Source organism: Sesamum indicum, linkage group LG2, assembly GCF_026168435.1.
Source record: "Sesamum indicum cultivar Baizhima isolate 11 linkage group LG2, ASM2616843v1, whole genome shotgun sequence".
Lineage (NCBI taxonomy): Eukaryota > Viridiplantae > Streptophyta > Magnoliopsida > Lamiales > Pedaliaceae > Sesamum > Sesamum indicum.
In genome coordinates, this window is record NC_142658.1 from 20,746,233 (window position 1) to 20,773,343 (window position 27,111).

General features: G+C 31.8%; 3 protein-coding genes across 7 annotated transcripts; 2 read left to right on the forward strand and 1 right to left on the reverse strand.

Moving 5' to 3' along the window:
• The first annotated feature begins 3,317 nt into the window (after window positions 1-3,317).
• On the forward strand, window positions 3,318-6,405 carry LOC105156377 (alpha/beta-Hydrolases superfamily protein). The gene is made up of 8 exons (XM_011072491.3): window positions 3,318-3,909; window positions 4,043-4,072; window positions 4,464-4,593; window positions 4,716-4,862; window positions 5,059-5,189; window positions 5,545-5,682; window positions 5,882-5,980; window positions 6,097-6,405. Exons 1-8 carry the CDS (start codon window positions 3,622-3,624, stop codon window positions 6,313-6,315), a joined length of 1,182 nt encoding a protein of 393 aa, XP_011070793.1. The 5' UTR covers window positions 3,318-3,621; the 3' UTR covers window positions 6,316-6,405.
• Window positions 6,406-11,085: 4,680 nt separating this feature from the next.
• Window positions 11,086-13,748, reverse strand: LOC105156378 (zinc finger protein JAGGED). Of its 5 annotated transcripts, none has more exons than XM_088876858.1 (6): window positions 13,424-13,748; window positions 13,202-13,296; window positions 12,527-12,661; window positions 12,107-12,191; window positions 11,679-11,798; window positions 11,086-11,582 (listed from the first exon to the last, which is right to left on the reverse strand). In XM_088876858.1, exons 1-6 carry the CDS (start codon window positions 13,432-13,434, stop codon window positions 11,426-11,428), a joined length of 603 nt encoding a protein of 200 aa, XP_088732984.1. In that variant the 5' UTR covers window positions 13,435-13,748; the 3' UTR covers window positions 11,086-11,425. The 5 variants fall into 5 exon arrangements, with proteins under 5 accessions (XP_088732984.1, XP_088732987.1, XP_011070794.1 ...); XM_088876861.1 differs by having other exon boundaries at window positions 11,679-11,795; window positions 13,424-13,738; XM_011072492.3 differs by having other exon boundaries at window positions 11,086-11,798; window positions 13,424-13,735.
• A 2,409-nt stretch (window positions 13,749-16,157) lies between these two features.
• RPL15 (ribosomal protein L15) lies at window positions 16,158-19,798 on the forward strand. The gene is made up of 4 exons (XM_011072494.3): window positions 16,158-16,326; window positions 16,439-16,793; window positions 17,453-17,604; window positions 19,208-19,798. The coding sequence occupies exons 1-4, from the start codon at window positions 16,243-16,245 to the stop codon at window positions 19,427-19,429; spliced, it is 813 nt and encodes a 270-aa protein (XP_011070796.1). The 5' UTR covers window positions 16,158-16,242; the 3' UTR covers window positions 19,430-19,798.
• Window positions 19,799-27,111: the final 7,313 nt, after the last annotated feature.

Here is a 27,111-nt window from a genome sequence, read left to right on the forward strand (position 1 = left end):
ACATAAAGTGAAATAAACACTCACACGTTTAATGAAACTCAAAATAATGACCTCGAATTTATTCGTGGACCTCAACCTTAACCTTAACGACTAGGCTAAGACACCATTAGTACATTATTGATGTTTCTAATCCAGTTTAAATATGTTAATATATTGAATATGTAATAAATTATTTTCATATATATATACATAGTTGACTTAAAGATGATGATATTATATATAATGTAGCACAAGGCTTAGTTGCACTAAGTTAATCCAAAAAACCATCACATCGTACCATATTTTATTAGCAAAACAACCCCATACTTGGAAGAGATGCATAGTTCTACAATTGTCATTACCAGAATGTTTTCTTAAAAAACCAGTTGACTTAATTTCTTATTATATACAGTTGGTAATAAGCTTCTCTTCTGTCTCTTTCAAGTTCCAAAGAGACATGCAGACAAGATTAAATTTCATCAGAACCACATGAAAGAGCCAAAACGAAAAAAAAATTATTATGTAATCCGTCTGATTATGCATGGCAATGACATTATTAATTATCTTAATTAAACAACAACCTCAATTAATTATTCGCCAAGATGTAATTTTAATTAAATATTACATTATAGTAAGTAAACATCAAATCATAGAGCTGTATAATATTAGATTGAAATGACGGAACATAGTACATACAAACCATGTAGAGTTGTTATATTAATGGAACCAAAGTCATAAAACTTAAGTAGCATACATTGTCAAGCAGATGTTTTTTCAGCTGAGTTCATGTTCTAATGTCCTATTAGTTGATGTGGATTTTCAGTTTAGGTAGTTAATTAATTAATTACTTAACGATAATTTTTATATCGATGTTCTTGCCTACTTTGTGAAAAACTATGTTAAAATATTATTGCTCCACTCATATGTTAACTTGTTATAATTAGTGCAGCAGTTGTTTTTGGGACACAATTTTTATTACATCATATATTAAAATCTAATTAACTACGTCGATAATTCTGAAATAGAGTGTACATTCAAAAGAATTACGTAAAAACAAACTAGTTATAAAAGTAGAGTTACAGTGACATTCATGGAGTTTGAGCGAACATCATTTTAGTTGTGGGACATAATGTTTGTCTCAGTTTATCTGGATTACTATAATTTTTTATTATTTTTAGTCATATTAATATATTGCTCAGTTTATGAGATGTTGATAATCACATGTGTAATTACTACTTCAAAAAAAGAAAACAAGAAATCTTATATTTACTGAAAATCCGAGATTCTTGTATGAAAAGTAACACAATATTTTACAAGTTCTCATCCCTTTTACCAAATTAAAATAATTAAAAATTCCCACCTCTATATTAAAAGTATATCAAATATGATTACGTAATAAATGAATTAAAAGTTTATCAACGAGGTGAAATTATATTCTCAATTAAATTAAAATTTAAGGCTTAAATCTAATTCTATTTAAAAAAAAAACATTAATTTCTTTAGGGAAAACTAACAAGAAAAGCCGCCTTATAGACGAAATATTTTTTATTGTTATACAAATATGATCTATGTGAAGAACATAAGATTTCTTGCTTATTTACCAATATTTATATTTTTAATTCTGCTATGTGATATAAAATTAGTTTTAATTTTGAGAACTTACTCATTGCGTTAGCATCCTAACTCGCCGATAAATGCTTTAGAAGATTATGAAATTAGCAGTTGTTACAATAGTTAAAAATAAGTACTTATCAATTCTGCGTTAAAAATATTTGTTGTTTATAAATTTTGTCTTTTCATTGCTTAAATTAACTTCTTTTAAATCAAAAGTTATAATCAACTCACTATCTACTTTTATAATTTATTAATAAAATTATAAGTATTAAACTGTTTTTACAAACACTTAAATTTTATTTTTATTTTTAAATACTTTCAAAAATGGTCCTCTGAAACTCAATCACAATTTAAAACGCCCAAGTGAGGGTTGAATGGTTTACTTTTCTCTCAAAGTCTAAACTTAATGGGCCTCAATCATTAAATTGGGCCGACATCCTCGGATTGGCCTGTTTTATAGATTTCAGAATAGCCCATAAATCTTCATAGACGTTTATGTAGGCAAATTTAAATTTAAATTTTTTCAATATAAGATAATGAGCCACTCCTAACCGTGAATTTGATTTTTCTTTCCTTCTTTCTAGTTTATTCTTTTATCCAAGTTTCTTCAATTCTTTTTTAATCTAAAAGAAAATATATGCAGGCAGCGGTTGCTACCTCTATTTGATTCACAACGAAAAGTAACAAAGAATTTACGCTTCAAGTGTTTGGGAGTCTTAAATTTTAAATTTTTATTAGTTTGAATTTTGATTTAAGACATTGCTCATTAATGTCAACCGAATAATTGTTTTGATTTAGGTTTTTCAACGATGAAGCAGCTGTTTCTAACAATACTTAACCAAAGGTGTATCACGCACATTAACTCAGTCTTTGTCACCGACGACTTGTTGGTCTATTAGTAAGCAAGCTAAATTTAAAGGCCGACCTTTTGTTATGACCAACTGTTTTAACTCTTTCGTTTCTGTCCTCAATGGTCTTCACATTTATTGACATATTTTAAATAAACTTAAATTTCATCTCCTATTTTGGATTATTATACTAGCGGAAACCGTATAAAAAAGATCATTTTACACTGTACTCGAAATTTAGGGTAATTACACGTAATTTTTTTTGTGATTTGAGAAATTACTTCTAGTACTTGTGATGTGTATTTTCGTCCAACAAATAGATCCCTTCATTAGACAAAATTCATAAAAATAAATTTATGTTAGCAAAAACGTTAGAACAAAAATTCATATTTATCTCCAATTGATTTTTTTTTATAGGTCAAATATATATTTTATAATCAAAGTATCCTTATGCATCTTCGCATACTAATGCATGTGAAGAGGATTATCTCCAACCTTACAAGAATAGTTTGGTTATAAAAGATTTGTTTGACCTATAATATATAAATAGGAAGTAAATATGAATTTTTATTCAACTTTAATATTAATAGTTTTTGTGAATTTTGATTAGTGGATGAATCTATTTGTTAAATAAAATAAATATTAGGAATAATAAATATAAATTTTTAAATTATAAATAATTAACGTATAATTACACAAAAAAAAAATACTTTAAGGAGGACGGTGTAATTAGTCTAGGAAGGAGGGGAAAAGTCTGTGTCCGTTCACGACCACGCCTATAATGTGCGTGATACACCTTTGGTTAATTAGTCTTTTGCTCTTGTCCATGGATACCTTTTGTTAAAAGTTCAAATGGTACCCGGGTCCAGGCAGAAAAATCATCATAAATCCTTAACAAAAATGAAAAACGAGAGAGAGAGAGAGAGAGAGAGGTATTGAGTAGGTACCCATGATAGGCTGGTAAGAGTTTATACAACCTGTTGACTCTAAACCCTTCTCGCACTGAAATCCGTCTGGACGGCGCAAATCTGAAAATAACATTCAAAACACACTACGTTGATTTTTTATTTTCCTGCACAGTGATCCACGCACCACCACGTTTTAGAAATGAATTCGCTCTTTTTTATTGGGAAAGGAAACTACTAGTACTTGTCTTCCCACTTCCGAACCAAGATTCCCCATGGACCTTGCTCTAACCGCCACTTTCCGGCCCCTCTCGCGGCCGGAATATCCCCAGTTTCGCCGTGATCTTTACAGACCCATTTCCCTCCGGCGACAGCTGAGTTCCAAACCACCATCATTCAGACCGACAGTGATCGTCACGGCACAGAAGAAGCCGAAGATCGAAGGGGTCAGTGATGAGCTGAACTCGATCGCATCGCAGAACTTGGACCACGCTGCTGCTCGCAGAAGAGTGCGCTCGGCTTTTGCTAATGTCCAGCAGCAGCTTGATCATATATTGTTTAAGGTATTAATCCTGAATTAATCTTTTGTTCTAAAAAAAAATATATATCTTTAGCTGATAATTCTTGGCTGTTTCATTTGTTTATGTTTTACTGAGTGAATTTTATACTTCCCCGTGTCTTTCTTGTGCTGAGCAGATAGCTCCAGCTGGGATCAGGACAGAGGAGGTGAGTTGTGCTGAGCTTGGAATAGCAATAGTCTGTTTTAGCATTGTTTTACATCTTTTGAAGAACCTTTCCTGAATTACATTTGTGAAAGAATGATAATACCAAGTTTTTTTCCTTTCTTTTTTCTGTCATATGCTTTTGATTCTTGCTTTTAGCTTGGGTTAATTCTGGGATTGATAAATGAATTTTGACAAAGTTTCCTCAAAAATGACAGTGAGTGTAAATTTAAATTTAATAGTAATAATATCTTGGTAAGTACGACAATAGTTGAATTTCAAGGGGCTTTCTTTCATCTTCCCCTGAACTGAGTGTCACATTATGGGCTATCAGTGGAAATAGGAAATTTGTAGATCCAAAGTTTGATGATTCAATGCCTTATCTTTTTTGGTAGTGGTATGAAATGAATTCAAATGGACAAGAAATTTTCTGCAAAAGCTGGTTGCCAAAGCCCGGTGTACGAATCAAAGGGGCGTTGTGCTTTTGCCATGGATATGGTGATACCTGCACCTTCTTCTTTGAAGGTTTGTTTTTTCGCCATTTCCTTTGGTTCCGATCTTTTTTCTCATAGAAAAAGTTATCCACTTGATGTTAGTACTTATGTAAAGAGTCGTTCGACTTATATCATGAAAATTCTGAGTTTCAGGCATTGCCAAGCACATTGCTGCTTCGGGTTATGGCGTTTACGCCATTGACCATCCAGGTTTCGGTCTTTCTGAAGGATTGCATGGATATGTCCCCTCTTTTGATGCCGTGGTCGATAATGTCATTGAACAATACAGGATAATGAAAGGTTAGCTTTCTCCATTGTCGATGGGACGATACTCGGTAAAATCATGATGTTGAGCACTTTGCTTCAATGCCTCAAAATCTTGAAACTTACAAAAATTGTTCATTCATTTGTAGTTATTGTTACGTCATTGTTTCATTTCCCGGGCAATCTGGAGCTCAGTATCCGCTAAAAACCAGTTTTGTCTTATGATGCACAGGACGGCCAGAGATACGAGGACTGCCCCGTTTCTTATTTGGTCAGTCCATGGGTGGAGCAATTGCTCTCAAAGCACTTCTTAAGACACCAAATGAATGGGACGGCATAGTGCTGGTTGCTCCAATGTGTAAGGTAATACTACCGTCTTCGTTCATACTACCTTAGCTTCATAGATGTCTGAATCAACTAACCATATGTCGTGATTATTAATTTGAAATTCCCATTGAGACTAACTATTGTACGAGAAGATTTATTGGATTCACCATAGATAGCTGGATCAACTCTCCTGGGCATCGAAGCTGCTAGCCAAGTTTCAACTCTGTTCGATCTTTCTGTAGTAAACTATAAGGAAACCACCTAGTTTCCAACAATTAATCAAATTACTCCATCAAATCTTTTAATACAGATCCTGGGCAGTTTTGCATATAGGGTTTTATTCTTTTGCCATTTCATCCATATGAATCACCAACTCATATTTGCTACTCAGATCTCGGAGGAAATGACCCCCCCTGTTCCACTCCAGAAGGTACTGATCTTTCTATCTAAGCTAATGCCACAAGCGAAGCTCGTCCCCCAGAAAGATTTAGCAGATTTGGCTTTCAGAGAGTTGAAGAAAAAGCAAATGGTTTGCCCTTTCTCCTATTTCTCCTTATGAGTATCACATTCTAACCAATCACAGTGACTGCAATGCTTGAACATGGCTTAACAATGAAAAATCCCTTAAGATAACGAATATTCTCACATAACAAAGTGAAGATAAACTCATAGCTTCCTTTTTCGTGAATTTTGGTTCACGTTGAAACTAATGGACTTCCCTTTTCTAGGCTCCATACAATGTGATCAGTTACTCGGACCAAACACGACTGAGGACTGCTGTTGAACTCTTGAATGCTACAAAGTATATCGAATCACAGGTGGAGAAGGTGAGTGGAGAACGTTGTGATTCCTCCATCAATCAGAATTATTCATTGGTTTTGTATACGAATTATGATGGATGATTCCATTTCAAGAATTAGTAACAGTTGACAGGGTATCACAGGTTGGGTCTGCGATGCTGATTCTTCATGGAGCTGCTGATAAAGTGACGGATCCCCGTGTGAGCCAATTTCTATACGACAAAGCTTCGAGCAAGGACAAGACTCTGAAGCTCTATGAAGGAGGCTTTCACTGTATTTTAGAAGGGGAACCTGATGACAGAATTTTGGCTGTACTTAGTGACATTATTTCATGGCTTGATTCTAGGACCTCTCTCAAATAGAATATTCTTCCACGGTCTTGTATTCGTTTAGATAAAATTTGTTTCTCATGATGTCTTAATTTCAAAAGACTTTGATGTTTTTTAACTTAATTAACGTGGAAAACTCACTGGTCTAAGAAATTAAGATGCTACGAAGTTGGAAAATTTTATCACTAATTGTTCATTAAATATTCTATCTATACTAACATTTAAAATATCGCATGGAAAATCACTAGCATGAATTATGAAGAGGGGTAATAAGGAACACTGAGGAGGGTATTGTCGGATTGGTGAGGTTGGTTTTTTGAAAATTTTGTTGAGATGTTTTGGGTTAATTTGAGTTATTTAATATATATATATATATATATATATATATTCTCATTTAAGATTATTGATTTTGATTTATTATTATTTAATATGTTCATTGAGTACAAGGGATTACATGCCTGATATGGTATATATCTTTTGTGCAATTTCACTAAATTTGTTGAGGTGAAGAGTCGTTTTCGTCTTGGATTTGGATTTATCGCTCTCACTTTCCATTGGTCAATGTTGTTCTCTCCTGGTTTTGTCCTCATCTTCATCAATAATTAAGAAATATACTACAACTTAAACTTGTATTTAATTTTTACAACTAACAGATTTTGGATTCGAATTTTACGTATATTAATATATAATTTATTTTTTAATAATAATATCTTGTCTCTTAGTTCATTTGAATATATTTATTAATTTAAAAATATTAATATATTAAATTATTATATTTGTTAATTTAAAAATATTAATATATTAAATTATTATTTAATTTATATGTACTGAATAATATAATTTTGAATAGAATAATTAACTAAATGAGGGAGGGAGCTTAAATTTTCTCTTTCAAGAACTTTTTCCTCGGACTTCAACAAAAAGGTCCGATCTCCCAATTTGGATGATCTCAACTATATATATATATATATATATATATATTATGTTATTGAATTATCATTAATTATACATTGTTCTCAAACTCAAATTTATTTTTCTAAAAAGTATAATAGTTTTCCTCGAATATTATATTGAAGGATTATCTTATTAAAAAATTTAATTATTTTTAGAAAATTAATAGAAGCATAAATATTTAATATCTCTAACATATGCCATGATAAATACAAATTTTGTGCATTCCCATCTCCATTAAATTCAAGATATCTTTTATCAGATAAGAAAAACTGATAATTAATAGCAATGTGGCAATAATTAAAATTAAAATAAAATACGTCTTAATTTCTGCTGCTCAATAATTCAAAAATATTCAACAATTTTCTCTCAGTTTAGTGATTGCTCAGCTGGAAAACATTCTGACGCACTACCTACTACCTACTTTATTATAGTACGCCCCTTAAATGTAATTGAGCTACAAACATCCACTCAAGTCAATTAACTAGCATGCCCAAGAGAGCTAGCTCATTCACACTGCCTTTTCTTTTTCCATTTTAAAATTTTATTTCTCTTTGGATTTTTACACTAGCTAGTGATGAAAGAACTATAAGTTTACTTCTGTAAGTATGAAACGTGATAATTTTACTCTTGTACGAATGATAATTTCATTTTGTAATTTAAACATATTGAACACAAAAACATACAAGTGCACTCAATTAAGTTGCTGGTCACGTGCATTTTTTCTGTCATTTTAGTAAATTTCAACAATTTTTGTGCGTAACGTGAGAATGTTTTTAAAATTTATAAGATAAAATTATCAAAATAGAGTAGTATAAAATTGTAATTTCTAAAGCTAATAACCCTGATTGCAGAATATGGCGTCCAGACAGCCAAAATTATCTATTATAGCTATACTAATGTATTTACTCTCTCTTTTGGGGTTTGAGGGTACAATAATCAGAGTTATAAGGCATAGGCGGCTTTAACAAAAAAATAAATAAAAAATCAGAGTTATAACTAAATACGAACGAAAGCAACTTGAGAAAATAAAATAGTTGAAGTTATTAAGACTGTAAATTGGGAAAAAGATTATTAATTTAATTAGTGTAGCAGCTTTAAACGTTGGTATAAAAATAGTGATGGGGTTGTGGACGAGCACGAGCTAGTTATGATCGAGCTGAATGATGCAGCTAGCTAGTAATAATATATAGGGAGGTCGACTTTTGGCTGCACCCAGCTGCATTGTCTTGTATAATTCGAACTCTACCGCCCTCTCTCTCTCTCTCTCTCTCTCTATATATATATATATATATATATATATATCATCTTTAGTTTCTGTGGTTTTTGGAGGGTTAGATGGATGGTGGTGCTTCTTAAGTGTAGTTTCTCTACCCTACCTTCATATACATAAACTTCTCTCTCTTCCATATATATATATACTACACTCCAAGTCTTGTTCCTTTCACCTTCAACATATATATACATCTCAGGATCATTAATCCACCCCATCTGTTTTTTGTGTGTGATGAGAGAGAGAGAGAGAGAGAGAGAGTGATTAACATGTAGTGAGATCTGTGATTCTCTTGGAGTGTAACAGTAGACTGGTTCTTGAGGAAATTAATTAATGGAAATTGCTTTGTAACTATTACAACTTAAGTGATTTGATCTTAGACATATACTATAAGAACATATATATATATGTTTTGGAATATGAATGTAATTATAGTAAATACATATATAGATGAACTAGCTAATTGAATCGATCAGCTGGTTACACGTAAGTCAACCATGTTATTTTTATGTTTTTATGATCAGCTGAAGCGGGACCACATTTTTATGATTAGGGCACTGAAATATGGACAAAAATCCAAATCTTGGATAATCACAATCCAACATGTCTGAGTGAAGTGAATGGAGGGTTGTCCTGATTTGATGATCAGTTATATACGTACATATATATATATATATATGTATGTAGATGGGATGTGAGGTGTGTAGGGTGAGTGAGTAGGCTTTAATCACTAGTCCCTGTGTGTCTGAATGTTGCACATAGAGTGAGTTGACCTGCCAATTGGAGTGCATATATATTTGTTCATTTCCGCATCCTATATTTTGCACTTGTAGCTACAGCTCAAACATCATCTCCAGCTTCTGCCCCCATATCCACTACTTTACTCTTTACGCTGCAACTATTCCCACTCCCTCTTTTTTCTTTTCCTTTCCCTCCTCCAAAAAATAATACATTAATTTTGTTATGGTTAATTATACTTAATTATTAAACTTAAAATAATAATAAATACTAATTAAGTGCGGCTGCACAAATGATTTTAATTGTTGTTTTTGTAAACGATATCAAAATATTAGCCACGATTAAAAATTATAATAAATACCTTGGTCATAGGTTAACTATGATGAATCAATATTGATTAACCGTGATCAAAATCTAAATTTTTACATTTAACGATGATTGATAGTATTTATTTGTCATTATTTTTTAACTTAGGTAATTTATAGAGATTAAATACATTTTTTGTCCCGTAACTTAGATCATTTGTTGTTTTTTGTCTTTTTAACTTTTTATAGTAGCATTTTACTCCTAAATCTTTTTAACTTTTATAATTTCGTTCCTTTTGTTCTCTAGAGTTTACCTCTACCGAAGAGAATGTTGAACTTCGAGGGAAAAAAAAAGGGACTAAAACTGTAAAAATTACAAAGATATAAAATCAAAATACTATTTTAGAAAGTTAAAGAATAAAAAATATTAGCAGAAATTGATCAATAGAAACAAAAATCTCAATTTTAAAAAGTGACTTGAGAGGCACAAGTATTTTAACAACAAGAAGGATAAGCTATGGTGAAAAATAACTAAAATCACAAAAATTAAAAAAAGAATATAAGATCAAAATACTATCGTATAAAGTTAAATGATGAAAACGTCAAGTACTTAATCTATATAAGTTAAAGGACCAAACCTGAAATTAATGAATGCATACATAACAATTGTAAAGCTGGATATGTAAAATATGTATTCAACCCTAGAGATCATCAGTTGGAAGAAAAATCTCAAATAAATGGATATTGATCGTGTGCGGAGATGGAGATTATATGAGATGGATGCTGAATTCTGCTTTACTTCATCAGTTTGCTGTTTATGATTCTAATTAACTGGTTCTTGAAATTTTGGAATTTGCATTTGTTTCCAGCAGTTGTACTGGTTCAGGCTGAACGTAGGTTAGTAATTCAGCTTCAATATACTCTAAAACTGAAACCATTCCAGTATATGATTATGACATAAAATAAGAGGCGGATATAATCTAAAAGATAAATTAGATAAGATGCGGATATAGTCTAAAAGATAAATTAGATCGATGTAAATTCAAATTTTGGTGCTTCAAGATGCACGGTTCGGATCGAGTTTTCCTGGATCATAAACAATGAACATGTATGGTTGAAATAATTAATATAAATTAATATTGCACATCAATTGTCTTGGAAGATAAGCAGCTCATCAAGATCATACATTTCGAAATATATAATTAAAACATTAATATTAATTGTTCCACTTTAATTAACATGAGAAATTAATATCAACATATTAAATTAATTAGACAAAGGTAACAGATGCAGACGAGTAATTGAGGAAGACCTGATGAAGATATTTTCATTGAACTCATCATATATAGATATCATCCAAATATATATAATTAACTCTTAACCTTTTTTCTTTTTTATCTTGAAAACTCCTTTCACCAACAGAACAGCCGAAAACAAACATATATGTTTCAACTACAAGATGACCATGTTCGAAAGAGAAAACAATATTGGAAAACAAAACTTATAACATCTAATCCCTAGATATGGACAAAACTGTTGAGAGGGTTTGGCTACTTTGTAATAATAATAATGATAATAATGAAAATGGAATTAACCACACGGCCCTCCAGTCCTTGCTTGCTCAGATGTGAATGTGTGAGCTCAAAAGTCTGTTCACAAACCTGTAGAAAAACCAAAACTTCTCTTCTTGCAATCTACATTTGTCAGTTTGTTCGGATTCTTGTTTCTCTTTCAGTGAGAGTGTCGTGTCATACCAGCATTTAACACTTTCACTCTCACTCACCAAGAAAAAACACAACCAAAACAAAACAAATATGGAGAATCCATCAAGAAACCCACGCGGAATCCCATCTATATGTTGCAATATTGTCGCTTTTTACCTTCGGCTCCAATTAAATCCCTCTACAGGATTCTCCAGCGCCACGTCTCTAACACCACCGCCATCTCCGCCACCTCCGAAGACCCTACCGCTTCCACAGTTCACCGGTGCACCAATGCAGGTGTAGTTACCTTCATTTGGGGCTGCTCCGTAGCTAGAATTGGACAGGACATGGCCAAGAAAGTACTCGTTAACGGATGGTGCTGCCGGGTGTTGTGAAAATGAGAGTACATGAGGCGGAGAAGGGTACATGTACGTTGCCGACGGCGGTGGCGGGGATGGAATGAGTGGAGAAGTGGAAAACATCCTTGTAGGGCACATATTGCTGCTTACTTGATGATACCCTCCATGTGGAATTGGTTGGCCGCTGCTAGAATATTGTACAAACATCATCATTTTCTCAAAATCCTTTCAAGAGCCCATGAAAAATAGTCTCAACACTTCAAATCATTACAGCTAAATGGGGAAGAGAAACAACAAAAAAATTAAAAGACAAAGAATAACATTGCACTCAAGACGCATGAAAATTTGTAGAAGGAATATTGATCAGTAATAGAACATATATAGAACCTTGAGCCCTTTTCTTTATTTTCTTAGTATTTCAAAGTTTGAACATCTAAAATTTAAAAATGAATTAAGAAAAGGAAGAAAAGGGATGGGGAGAGTTCATACATATACCTTGAAACATAACCTAGGTGAGCAGGAGCCAAATCGTTAGTGAAGACCAGTTGACGAGCCTTGTTCAAGGTTTCTGTCTCCCTCTCTGAGAAAATATTATGAAGAAATATAAAATTTCAACAAGAATCCAAAGGAAAAAAAAAGAAAATACAGTAGCCCAGAAACATTTTCCTTACATGAATGAGAACAGGGATTGACAAGATAGTGCTCCACTGTACAAGGAAAACTCATTGGCGAAAAACCGAAGGGGAGTATTTTATAGCAGATATAACGAACTTTGCTAAAATTCATGTACTTTTACAACTCTACTTTTATTTATTTGAGGGTTAATAAGAAAGATGCAGTGATGGAAATTGTCTTGATTTTATAATGTGTAGAAAAACGTAGAACATTGAAATTAGGACAATGAAAAAAGGTTGCCTTGACGGTGGCGGTTCATGTGTCCCCCAAGGGCTTGAGACTTGCAGAACTTGAGGGAACAAAACCTGCACTCGTAGACCTTCCCGGCCTCATCTTTTCCCTCCTTAGCGCCGCTTTTCTTTTTCCTGTAGCCTCCTGCAAATATGCCAATTAAAGCAACTTTGATGAGACTAATCTTATACCTAAATTCCAACCTAATTCACCCCACTCAAGATTTTTCTTCCTGTCTTATCATACTTACTACTAGGGTTTCCTTTTCATACTACAAAATCCCATGAAAAGCCCGAAACTTTTTTCAAGAAAGGTAGAGAAAATCTGAATTAAGATTTTGGGGGGAATTTGTTGATTAATTGAAGATTTGAGCAAAAGAGTTATCAGTTTTATTGGACAAGCAAAATATCTTCGCAGAAGAAACAAAAATTGATATCAAAAGTTTCTGAGAAGCACAAAAACACAAGGATCAAATTCTGAAAACTGTTCCCTTTTCGTAATCCAGGGCATAAGGGAAGGGTAAGAAGATGATATTATTAGAGAATTTCAGAAAATTCCATTGACTGATCGGTTGTAATCTTGGACAGCAGGGTTTCATCTTTTTCTTTTTCTTTTTGCTTAACTTCAAGAAGAGGTAATAAAAAAAAAACCACAGGCAATAGTACTAAAGACAAAGTAATGTACCAGCAGACGAGGAGCTGTCCTCTGAGCCCTGTATACCATCTTTAGTGTAATCTTCGGGTAAGTTATTGAGGTCTAATGGATTTCCCTCTGGTCTCCTGGAAAAACAAGAACAAAGAGAGAGAAAGTTAAGGAAAGTGATCGAAGAGTTTGAAAAGATGAAGATGAAAAAGAAGGAGATGGATAGATTTGAAGGGAGTTTGTGGGGTTGAGAATTCTACATACAATACATACATGAGAAGCGACAGATGAGAAAGCAGACAGATGAAGAAAAGACTATTTAGTTTGAGGTGATTAATCTCTCAGATGGAAGAGAGGAAGTGAAGCTTGGAAAATTATCAAACTTGAGTTTGGGAACTGATGAAATGTGGAGTGATGGTGAAGAAAGTGGGGGCTTTTTTTTCTATCAGTTTTCTTTCTGCCAGCACCACTGGAGACATATATCCCCTCTCTCTCTCTCTCTCTTTCTCTCTCTAGAATTGAAAGAACATGATCAAAGAGACAGACGGGTCTCGTGACTTTAAAAAGGAGGGGAGTGATGTGGAGAGGCATGCAGCAGGTGGAGGTGGTTGATAGTGTTTTTGTGAGAGAGAATGAGAGGGACGTAGCATTATCTTGTTGGCTCAGCTAAAGGTGGCTAGGGGTGGTATATTGCCCTAGACTTTGCTTTCCTCAGCCTGCATCTGCATCTGCATCTGCATCTGAATCTGCATGCACAATGCCAAATACATTTTAACCCACACACTACACATACAACTCCCAATTCAACAACATAACCATTTATTATTAATTCATATATATATATATATATTTATATTAATAGAACCTATGTATTTATACATGAAGCTTTCTTTATCTGGGGTGCTCATGAAATTATATGTCTTCATTTTAGGAAGCTTCTCAAAAAAATCAGACGATCAAGATTTTATGTTTTTATTTAGTTTTGGTAGATAGAGATGTGTGCATTTTTTTCGTATTTTAATTAATATTTTATTGGTGTAAATTAAATAATATAAGTTAAAAACTATTGAATTGTGTGTTCTATAAATATATGTATATAGGTAAATATTCAAAATATTGTTTTCTGGACGGCCAAAAGATAAAAACAAACAAATAAAGCCCACGTATTTTCTTTCTCAAAAACTCAAAAACAAATTAAAGTTCATCTTGCAGACACTCAAAATTAATAAACTAGGCTTACATTAAGGTTTGCAAACACCCCCTCATTGACAGTTTGTAGTCCTCTACAATCACTGATTTACATTGAACAAAATGAAATATTATACACACATTAATCATATTAATTAGATGAAACACTAATATGAAGTGCGCATGTTCTTGCAATTGGTGTATATATAGGAACATCAAATTAAGAGTTGTGTCTGAAATTTGAAAATGATAGCTTAAGGGGGCAGTGAAGACAAAGGCATTCCATGTACACATGAGAGTGCAGGCATGCTCCCTTTGGTGCAAAGAAGAGCATGGTGGAGCTACCTACATTATAATTCATCAAGACCACCCTAGCTAAGCCCTCGTGGGGTTATATATATATATGTATTACGTACCTTGTGCCATTGAACTGTTTCTATCAATCTAGTACTTGAAATAAGAAATCAATTGTACTGCTTTGCTTCATTTGCTAAATCAGTATTTCTTAACACGAAGTCTTTCATCCATTTATGTATAGAGAGAGAACAGCACAGATAGGAGATATAATTCAGCAAATAACCATTTAAAAGTTTCGATTATTGTTTATGGAAGTCCATGAAATTATTATTATTATTATTATTTACAGAGCTATGATTTATAATTAATTACTTTGTTTCCATTTACACCAAAACATTGAACATATATACCCCATATAATAAATTTGAAGAGATTAATACTATATGTTGAATTAGTGATCTATATATACCTACGCATTTGCCAAGGAAATTTAGTCTGTCCCATTTTGCAACAACGTTGTTAGTTTGTTTATATCGTCAAGTATTCATCGCAGTTCTATTGCAAATTTGTAATCTGGAACAGCCTAACGGTTTGAGATTAAAATTTTTTATGAGATTATTATGTTCAATCTAGACGTTTGCGGGTAACTATGTGAACTATGCCTTAAAATATACACACATATATAAATATATATATATATATATTTGTATATATTCTGTTGCAAATTTGTGACAAGCCACTGAGGTTGCAATTTTCGTCGCAAGCTCAACAAAATATTATTGTCACAAACGATACACTGCAACGATTTTACATCATCTTTCTTTGACAAATTGCTGACGAATCTTGGCACAAGCGGGCTGCAAACTTTCGTACAAGTGATACGTGTAGCGATGATGTTTGCTTAACGAGACTGCTGGTCACAAATTGCGACCAATTTTCTTCTTGGTGAATTTTTGGTGAAGGTTCTAAATGTAAGTTAATTGACAATTACTAGAGTACTCAGCCATATTACACGGTAATATTACGAAACACTTGACAAAAAATAGAAGTATATAATAGAGTGAAGAGTGGAAATTCTAACTCAAATCAAGTTGGTCGGACCTGAACTAGTTATATAGCACTTGTAATATACTTGTCGTAAATGGTGTATAGTTTAAAAAAATGATCAATCACATCACAAGTATATCATATTTATTTTATAATTAATTTAATTCAATTAAATTTAATTTGAATAAAAAAATTTTTCAAGAATACGCACCTCCAGCTTAACAGAGAGAGGGCTCAAAGGGAAAGAAACTTTGAACCATCCATCCAGGCCCACCCATTTGCCGACTTACAAATACATTTGTGATTGTGAATTGGGCTTGAATTCAACTAGTGATTAAAACCCGCTTGACAATGCTAGATAAATTGCAGCGCTACCCCTACAAAAACATTATTGTCAAAAAAGCCCCAAATTCCCAACAATCCCAACTCTGAGAACCGCCTAAAAAGAAAAGGAAAACGAAAAAGAAACACACCCCTATCCGTTATTTGACGAACAGTTTACAGCGAGCAAATAAGGCTCGTACTCTATCATTATCTTCTGATTCTTTGCCATGGCTGCTTCTCTACTCTCCCTCTCTTCTCCCGCTTCTTCTACGACTACACCTCATCTTCACCCACTATCTTCTCATTTCAAGGTACTGTATGCTATGTATACCTAGTTCCTGTGTGAATTCACAAATAAAACCAAGAATTTCCAATATCTTTGTTTTCTCAATCTCAATTTTCATTGTTTATGCAATAAAACAGGGCAATGCAAGAAATCTAAGGGCAAACCCATGTCCATTTCCGTCCGTAAAACTCAGCCACCATAGAGCAAAGCAAAGACAACCACTTGTAGTGAATTCAGCGGCTTCTGGTGTCCAAGAATCCGCTGCAAGCAACCAGAATGTAAGATTCAGGCTTGATAACTTGGGACCTCAGCCGGGGTCCCGGAAGAAAGCGAAGAGGAAGGGGAGAGGCCATTCGGCTGGGCAAGGGGGCAGCTGTGGGTTTGGAATGAGGGGTCAGAAATCCAGGTCTGGGCCCGGTGTTCGGAAGGGATTTGAAGGCGGGCAGATGCCACTCTACCGAAGAATTCCCAAATTAAGAGGGATTGCAGGAGGTAAAGTAATTATTCATGAAGATTGTGAATTTTCAGGCATGGATGGTTTGAAAGAAGTTTCATGTTTGATATGCTGATCAGTGTATTTAGTTCATATCCAACTAGGGAATGCTTCTCTAGCTTAGCTTCTACGTAAATATTTGGTGTTGATTGTGGATGGTATTTATACCATTTACTTAGTTTTTTTTACCCATTTTGCCTATGGAGATTTTGGGATGGTTCGGTGATTTTCTTCTGTGCTGCTTTGGTGGATTGGAAAAGGTGGAAGCTTTGACTTGGGTACTTGAGTCTCTTAGTAAAAGATAAATTAGGTGAAGTAGTTATCTTGTTAGCAGAACTTTGATGCACAATTTCTGAATGTTTTCATTATGTGTGTGGCTAATAGCATTAGTGATCATTAAGAAATTTATGAGAGTGATTCTTATTTTCGTTAAGTTGCCATGTAGCCATTGGTTTTGCTGTATGTTTCCAAAACAATTCACATGTCAAGTGATTAGGTGCAAAAGAAGATTAATTGTAAATATCAAACGAGCTTTTTTCATAAATCTAGGTACAGAACATATGAAAGTACCCAACTTTTTTAAAGCGAAACAATTCCATTGAGTTCAGGTTAAGTTCAGATTATCCTGTTGCTGACTCGTATACTTTTTCTTATCAAGGCATGCACGCTGGATTACCAAAGTATGTCCCTGTCAACTTGAAAGATATAGCAGATGCGGGGTTCGAAGAAGGAGAAGAGGTGTCACTGGAGTCCTTGAAGAAGAAAGGTCTTATCAACCCATCAGGAAGGGAAAGGAGACTTCCTCTAAAGGTAACAATTAGATTCTAAAATGTTGGGTATTTTGGATTAAATTACTGTAACTGACTTGATGATCTAATTATCGATTTTGTCACATCAAGTTGCCACTATTAGGCATCCTAGGCTCCTGTGCATCTTCATGAGAAGTCATATGAAGATGTGCTAGAGAGAATATAAATGTGTGTAAGGATTTCTAGTCCTTGTGACATCTTCTCTGATGAAAAGATTAGTTCTTGTTTGATATGATTATCCCAATCATTGTGGTGTTTGTATATCAGTATGATTGCTACAATCAGAAATCTCAAATTTGAGGCTTCTTATTGTCTGCATCTATCACTTCAAATGAGTATTTGAATTACTTCACATTCACTATACGAGTATTCATGTAATTGTATCATATATGATCCAAAATACTGAATAAATTATTACTGGTAGCAGTCCCCATGTTGAAGTTACAACCACTAATCCTTTTCGAAACACCTGGTAAGGTCTTGTTGTTAGTATGTTCTATTAGAAGCTTTTTGAAAAGTTTAAAGATTGATTTGCAGCCTTAAGCCAGAGACAGGAATCAACCGTATTTACTTTGAGATCGATGTTGCTGGTATGCTCTGTGTGATCATATACATAATGATAATGAGGCCAAACTGTCAGGAAGAAGTAAGTAGAACTGGCCCATTTTACTCAACAAGTCAAACAAATGCAAAATCCAATCTACGTATGTATTTGCAAACATCAAATGTATTAGAAATATAGCCTTCAGATGTCTTTGAAAATATACAATTCTATCAACTAAATGATCTATATCATAGAGGCGAGCATTACTCTCACATGACAAGAATCCTGTGCTGCTAAATCTTAGAATCAGTCATAATGGGGTTCTTCCTTGAGCAAAATTCTTCTTTTCTTTTGTCTCTTTCTGTATTGAAAGTGTATGTGACCATTGCATCTATTTTGAGAACCAGTTTACTGTCATAAAAAGGGTTTTCTCTGGAGGATAAAAAATGTTTGCCTTACGAAGGAACTTGACTGGGGATGTATGGAAAAAAAAGGTTGGGGGCAGAATTAGTAATCTGGTAGAATGGACCATTAATAACTTCACATTCTTTCATAGTTAGTGGAGTTTATCTTCATAGGTTCAGAATGACATGAAATTTGACGCCTTGGCATTGTTGAGTTGTCCTTGCATTTTTCGAGTACTGATTTTTACTTTTAACTGCATGAATTTGGACAGTGGAGTTATATGAGACGAATGGGCTGCTTTAAGCATCATGGGTTTAATTGTTTCTTCTCTCTTTCAAAATTCCAAAAATGATATCATACTGAAATTTCCAAATATTTTACTCTCCATTTTATCTTCATGGTGAGAAAATAAAGTTTGGAAACATCAGATTACCTCAAAGAACTTTGTAAGTTTAGTTGAGCAAAAGGTATTACTTCGAGCCACTACTAAGCTATTTGACGTGATAAGCCATAAAAGCTACATCTTTTTAGTTAGTCTCCTCGTCACAAAAGCCAAAACCTACTCAACCCCTCCCGTGGACTTCAGGTGTGATTTCACATGAATGCTGAAAATTGTTGACTTCTGCCATAGCATCTCACATAACTCGTGTCACAGATCTTAGGCGACGGAGAATTGGACGTGAAACTCAACTTCAAGGCCCGGGCTTTTTCAGCAGCAGCCAAAGAGAAGCTTGAAGCAGCAGGTTGTTCGTTAACCGTTCTTCCAGGGCGAAAGAAGTGGGTGAAGCCATCAGTGGCCAAGAACCTTGCCCGTGCCGAAGAATATTTTGCAAAGAAAAGAGCTGCATCTGACTCAGCTGACTCGCCTTCTGCCTGAGCCTCCACACGAGCAGATCTCTTCACACTATTACAGACATGTAAAGCTATTAAAACGATTCGGGCAACTGTTTCCTTGTTTCACCAAAATATTATTCTGTGGTAGGTTCTTTGCTTTAAATCCAATTAAGTATTCTTGTTGAGTCCTGCAAATTGGATTGGTGGTCCAAATGGTAGGTGTTTGCTGCCCTCCTCTTCATAATTCTAAACCAGCTGTTGCTCCACCATTTTAGGTTGCTGCACATGCAATTTTACTAGCTTTTCTGATGAGAATGGGAAATGGACATGAAATTTTCCTACTCTCTGTTGATGTTGTCAGATTGTATTCCCGTTTTAGAAAGACCCCAATGAACCTGAGCTCTTTTTGTAATTTCGTTTTTTTTTTCAAATGATTCAATGGTAGTAAAAAATTAATAAATTATAATAAAAATAAATAAATACACATTTAGAACTTAAAATTCACAGCATTTCTGATTACGAGACCTCAATCCTGCCAACCTGAGCTACTGGTGGTTTAATTGATTCAAGAATTGAGATTAACTGAGGTAAGCATGTCCATTGGCAGACAAAAGTTTGTTACAACATTATGGTCTCAACAACCAAAGATATCTTCTTGAAATAAGGATGTGGCTCCTAACCTGAAAAATCAGTGCCTAATGACTTGTCCCAATCTGCTCAGCTTAGCTGGAATGCTTCACAATGACCCCTACGTAATGGGGAAATAAAATTTGCATCCAATTAAATAATGATAAATGGCATATAATATATTATTTATCAATTATAATATTTTTAAAATTAATTTTAAGTATAAATAGTTGAGTTAATTGATATTTTACTCTATATTTTGTCATCAAATCAATGGCCAACATATGTCGAAATGAAGTATTTCGGCTAATCAAATTGAGTAAATACTCCTTTATTTATATTCGATGCTTTGAGTCGTGTCTTCTAACAGTATTTCCCATTTGGAATTTTAACAAACAAATAGAGAGCAGTGCCAATCTTCCAATCTAGGCATAGACCGCTTTACCAAAAAAAAAATTAAGTGACCACAAATAATTTTATATTGTCACTCTAAATGCATCATTTATCATATATAATGATAATTTTATGTACAATTCTTGTCTTTAATGAATATATTATCACAACATTCAAATTATTATTACTTAATATATATTTGGGTTCATTTTATCTAACCATCACAACTATAATCGTTTTTACACTTTTGTATTTAATTTTTTTTTTTTTTGTGTCAACTTATCATACATCTCAACTTTATAAAATTTTACACTTTTTCATTTATAACTACTTTTTAACCAAGTTTTTTTTCAAAAGAAACATCACATGCATTCACAAGTGATATTTAAGAATTATATGATGTGATATTTTTCGTATATATACAACATGTAATATTTTTTCGGAAAAAAAAAATCAATAAAAAGAAGGTCATATATAGCAAAATATAAATTTTACAAAATTAAAATGTTAAGTTGACGCAAAATAAAAGAACTGTTGATAGCAAAGTATAAAAATGAGTATAGTTCATATGGCAAAATATAATTTTGCAAAATTAAAATGGTAAATTGACACAAAATAAAAAAAAAAAGTGTTGATAGCAAAGTATAAAAATGAGTACAGTTCATATGGCAAAATACAAATTTTGCAAAATTGAAATGACAAGTTGACACAAAATAAAAAAAGTGTTGATAGCAAAGTATAAAAATGGTATAGTTCAGATGGCAAAATGTAATTTACCCAATATATTTTCATCAACAACTTTAAAATAATTACAAGATATTTAATCATTATATACAAGATAGTGAAATAATTAAGAACTTAAAACTTTATTTTTTTTCTAGGAAAAAAAAAAAAGTAATGCAAGATAGGTAACTTCATGGAGGGAATTTTCTACAGGAAGATCATTAAAAAGAAAAAAAAAACAAATGGAACATCTGCAATTGCTATGCGATTGACAGCTTGGTCGGATTCGATGGATGATATGACTAAGTGATTGCAATAGCTTTACAATGGAATTCCCAAACGCAGAATGATTCGGTTCACAAATTGTGCTCTCATCAAAACTCCAATTCTCTGCTTTTGGTTGGATTTTTGTGGCATTTGGAATTTTTCTTTTGTCCAGATTGTTTGTAACGCCATACCTAAGACATATTATAAGATGTTAGAAAATTTATAAGTTTTAATAAAGTATTTGATAATTTTTTTTAACGAGTTTATAAGATCTCAAAATAAGATGTTTTGGATTTTATAAACTTTTTAAAAAAAATTAACCTTCCTAACTTTTTTTTATAGAATCTTATAAACTATATAAAATTAATATATCATACGACAAAAATATCATCATTCATCCACTCACAATAAGCTCTTTTAAAAATATTAGTCAAATATTTTATTAAAATTTATAAGCTCTCTAATTATTTTATAAAATATTTTTAGAAGTTTGTAAGCTTAGCCAAACGCCCTCTGAGTCTTGTTCCTTCTACCATACTTTCTTCTTTTCATCATTATGAAAATAAGTTAGAATCCTGAATCTTTGTGAGTTGTTTTTCGACGAATTCGTGGAAGTCGTGGAAATCAAGGAAATATACTAGTATTATATTACATCGTATGGCGTTAGTTTCTACACTGTAGACATGTTCTATCGACCTGTAATATGATATATATGTCCATATATTATTAGACAAAAAAAATTCTGTTGACTATAATATTAATAGTTATAATTTAAAATTCATGATATATAATAATTAGAGCAAAATATTTTTTTAGTCCCACAAAATAAGAATAGAATTTTTTTTATACTACAACTACGACAGGTTTTGAGACTTTTTTGGAACAAAAAAGACGTAATTTTGAGTTTTATTGGACTAAAAATATCATCTCCCATAGTTATGGTAACAAAAAAAATGCCCTTATTTTATAGGACTAAAAAATATTTTGCCCTAATAATTGTTAACTACAGTTAAATAAAATCGATGCCTATGTTTATTTTCATTTTCAACTTATTTCCGAGACAAGTCAAAACATACCCAATGTTTGTCATCATTCAAAAACACCTTATTTAGGTGTTTTTAACTGTTTTAGCATAAAAACATACATATATAGATACACACATATATACATAAATATATATAAAAAAGGCATGATTTGACAATGAATAGTAATTTTTATCTCTCAAAATACAATATTAAACATATAATACTTATTTTAAATTATCTCCAAAGACATGATTTGACAATAAATAGTATTTTTTGTCTCCCAAAACACAACATTAAATATATAATACTTATTTTAAATTATCTCCAAAAACAAATCCAAACATACATATTATCTCTAACACACATTTATTGATCTTTGTTTTTCTCTCTCTATTTCCACAAAACACAACAAAATACTCAGAAAACGAATCCAAACATTATGTAGATTTTGTATCATAAAAAAATTATTTGCTAACTTTTAATTTTAATAAATATTTTAGTCACTCAAACAAAAAACACGAAACATATTTATACAGTATATAATAGACATACTAAATTAGGTGCTAAGTATGTCAATAAATTGTTATGAGATGATGATTATGTCCACATTTTGGAAAGGCAAATGTATAGTGATAATAATAGAGTGGTGATGGTGGGCAACTTTGCAGTGGTGATGGTGTTGGTAGCTATTATGGAATCCATACCAAGCCACCTCCACTTATCATTTATTCGCTATTGCACTAGAAATAATGCATATACCCAAAATTTTCGATTTAATATATTAACACACGTTCATTCAGTATTTAAATTTGATATTGTATCTTGGTATCTACGTATTTTTAAGTCATAGGCTTTTTCGTTATTTTATACTATGTTATATATAGGTGTATTATATATTGATTATCATGGTGATTTTAATTAATTAATTAATTAATTATATATATAAGTGTACGTTTATTCATCTTCGGATCATGTGGAATTCGATGTATTTCTTATACTTTAATTTTGTCTCTTACTTCACTTTTTTCAAGCTATTCTTATCGGATTCCTGCTTAATGTTTGTGCTTCATTCTTTAATTTCTAAATATATTATAAATGGAGTTTTGGTGCAAAAATCATAGCAATTATATAAATATTGGTCACGGTTCATTCATTTATATTATGTATTTATTTTAGTAAAATTTAACTTTTCGGCCCTTCTTTACCTATAAAATCATACTATTTAAATATCAATCGATTTAGTTTAAATCACTTTTGCAAATTTAAATTTATTTACTTTTTTCTTTTCAGGTTATCCATTTCCCCTGCTTATAGATATAAATCATATGACCCTACGAACTAGTTACAACTTTGACTGACAATGGTGATTCCAATTTCAGACGTTTCATAGCAATTATGTACATAAAAGAATTTATAACTGGGATAACTTTCTAACAACATCAAAATTGGTAAAAACAACATATCAAATCAATACATAAGGCTCCATCACCAAAATATTTAATTAATTAAAACTAGTACTTTTTCTTTACGTCGTTGAGCTTAACCTATTATAGTAGATATGTGATTTGAGTCGAGATCATTAAGACTTGCAAGGGCAGTTCAATCTCCGGTAAGTACTAGAACTTTATAAAACAAATAAACAATAAACTTGTTGAAAAATCCCCAACTAAAAGTCCAAAATCTTTCCATACTAAAGTAGTTCGGATACAGAATCAAGGAATAGAACAAAAAATATTTTGTCGAAATATAATGTACTCTATCTCCAAATTCTCTTGGAGTATTTATAAGACAAGATATTAATACTTTAAAATTCCTCATACCATAATTTCACCATTCAAGTGTCCGTGAATTATCATGATGAATTCGGGACTCCAAATTGGATCCAATCAAATTTAACAAAAATACACAAATTTTCTATTTAAATATTTGTGATGTCATGAGACCCAATCAACATATATGGGAAGTTCAAACTCATACTCAAGTTTAAACTTACTGTCTTTTATTTATTTGAGTAATTAAGTTTGAACTTAGTTGAGTGAGGTTGAATTTAGTATGGGGCAGATATTTTTAGGAAGGAAAGCATTTTGGATGATGAGATTCCGATAAAAAGAGTGGTGAAGGAAGAAGAAAGGGAGACGTGGCCGACGCAGGATTTAGTATTTTTCTACCAACACAGTTTCTGCCACACGCCTTTCCCACCAAAATCCAACTCCCAATCGCCTCACGTTTGTCTACGTATTTTCTACTTCTCTCAAAATATCATTCACATTTATATTTACATTATTTTTTTTTTCTCAACACTTGAAATAATTGTCGTCATATGTATTAATTTAATTAGTCCATTTGAGAGGAAAAATGGGAAATTTTTGTCATATTATTCCTCTTTCTTTTCTTCATTGTTTTTATTTTTATTTTTTGTTTTTTTCCGCAATCATGTCATAAACTTATCTCCTTTGAATTTTCTTAAAATCATATTTTATATTAATTCAAAACTATGTTTAAATAATAACAAAAATATTTATCACATAAAAGTAGATAAAAAAAAGGATTTATAGTTAGATATGAAGAAGAACTGCCTTAATTTGATAACAGAAATTTGTAATAATGTACCAAATATATAAAGCAATTCTTGTTAATTCAAAAACCCATTTCAATTTCAACCTTATTGTTTAAATAAAACCTTTACTCTAATATTATCAATTTCTCAAATGCATAAATCACAATGTCCACCATAAAAAATAACAAATTGATGGGTTCAAAATAATACATTTAACAATTTTAGGTAATATAAAGCTATTAATGCTAAAAAAAAATAAGAAAAAAGGTTCCACACTTACTCTATGAAAAAAATCAATTATTCCTTTATCATAGATCACTACAACTTAAAAATCACAATAAATCGATACTATCTACCATCGTTAAACAAAATCAATATGAACTCTTAAGTTTTTACTACAATTGATCACTGTTTGTTATGATTTTACCTATAGTCAAATATTTATTTTGATTTTTAACTGTATTAATATTTTGGCATCATTTACAGAAACAATAACTAATAATCGTTACACAATTGTAATTAATCAGTATTCATCATGCTTTTTTGGGATAATTACAATTTTCTCTCCTGAGAGTTGTTGTAATTACACATAGATCCTCTATGGTTTGAAAAATTACATCTAGCATCCCTGAGGTTTTCTTTCGTCTAACAAATAAGTCTCTGTTAGTCAAAATTCATCGAATTTGTTGATATTAATAAAAAGGCTGAATGAAAATTGATATTTACACTCGATTAACTTATTACTGACTTATTACAGGTCAAAAGAATTTTTTTCGACTAAACTACCCTTGTAACAGTAAATGTATACTTCATCACATGTATTGACGAGGAAAAACGTATGAGGGTACTTTGATCATAAAAAAATTATTTGACTTGTAATAAATCAATAATAAGTCAATCAGGGATAAATATAATTTTTTTTCCAATTTTTTTTGTTAATATCAGCAGATTCGATGAACTTTAACTAATGTAAAAATTTATTTGTTAGACAAAAGCAAATCTCAAGGGTGTAAGATGTAATTTCTCGAATCACAGAGAGTTTACGTGTAATTACAACAAATCTAAGGGGAAGGGAGTATAATTATTTCTATTTTTTTTACTTTAAAAAATAATAATTAACTATATAAAAAAATTCTAATTATTCATAATTATATTTCTTTCTTTAGTGTTGTGAAGTGAGTCTACGTTTGTCAGCCGAAAACCCGTTTCTTCAAACCATCTTTCGGCTGGATTGAATGTTTGACAGAGGATGGCACTAACCAGGAGATTATGTCGTCTCAGTTTTCAGTAAATTGGAGGGAAACAGAGACACTATGTTTGTTTTCGTTTTCAAATTATTTTTTAAATAAGTCAAAAAATATTTAATATTTGTGGTCATTTAAAAACACCTAATGTTAGATGTTCTTAACTATTTTAGTATAAATATACACATATATACATAAATATATCTAAAAAAGATATGATTTGACAATGAATAGTAATTTGTCACCCCAAACACAACATTAAATATATAATACTTATTCTAAATTATCTATAAAAATAAATCTAAACATACATACTATCTCTAACACACATTTATTTATCTTTATTTTTCTCTCTCTATCTCTATAAAATACAACAAAACACTCAAAAAACGAATCCAAACATTATAACGATTTGATTTGTCTATTTCTTTGTCTGGCCTGTCCGTTCTTGATTTCTTTCTGCCTTTTTGTTTGTCTTTCTGTTTTTTGGTCTACAAAGCTTAAGCCATTTAAATAAGCAGAAATTGCCTTTGAAGCATGCTGATATTTCTGGTGAAAATTCAAAAAAAAAAAAAGAGTAAATAGTACATTTTTTTGTTAATTAATATATAATATATCTCATATTTTATTCTATATACACATCTTTTTTGTCAATAAAATTTAAAGAGTAAATTACAACCACCTCTCATGAGGTTTGGTATAATTATAGATACCTACTTGTTGTTTGAAAAATTATAAATACCTCCTGATTTTAACATCTGTCTAACAACGAGCCAATTCGGCTAGGTTTCTATCAATTTTTTATAATGAATTGACCAAAATATCCTTTTATATTATAAGTTATAGTTTTATATATTTTTTATAATTTTTATGAACTAATATTCGCTCT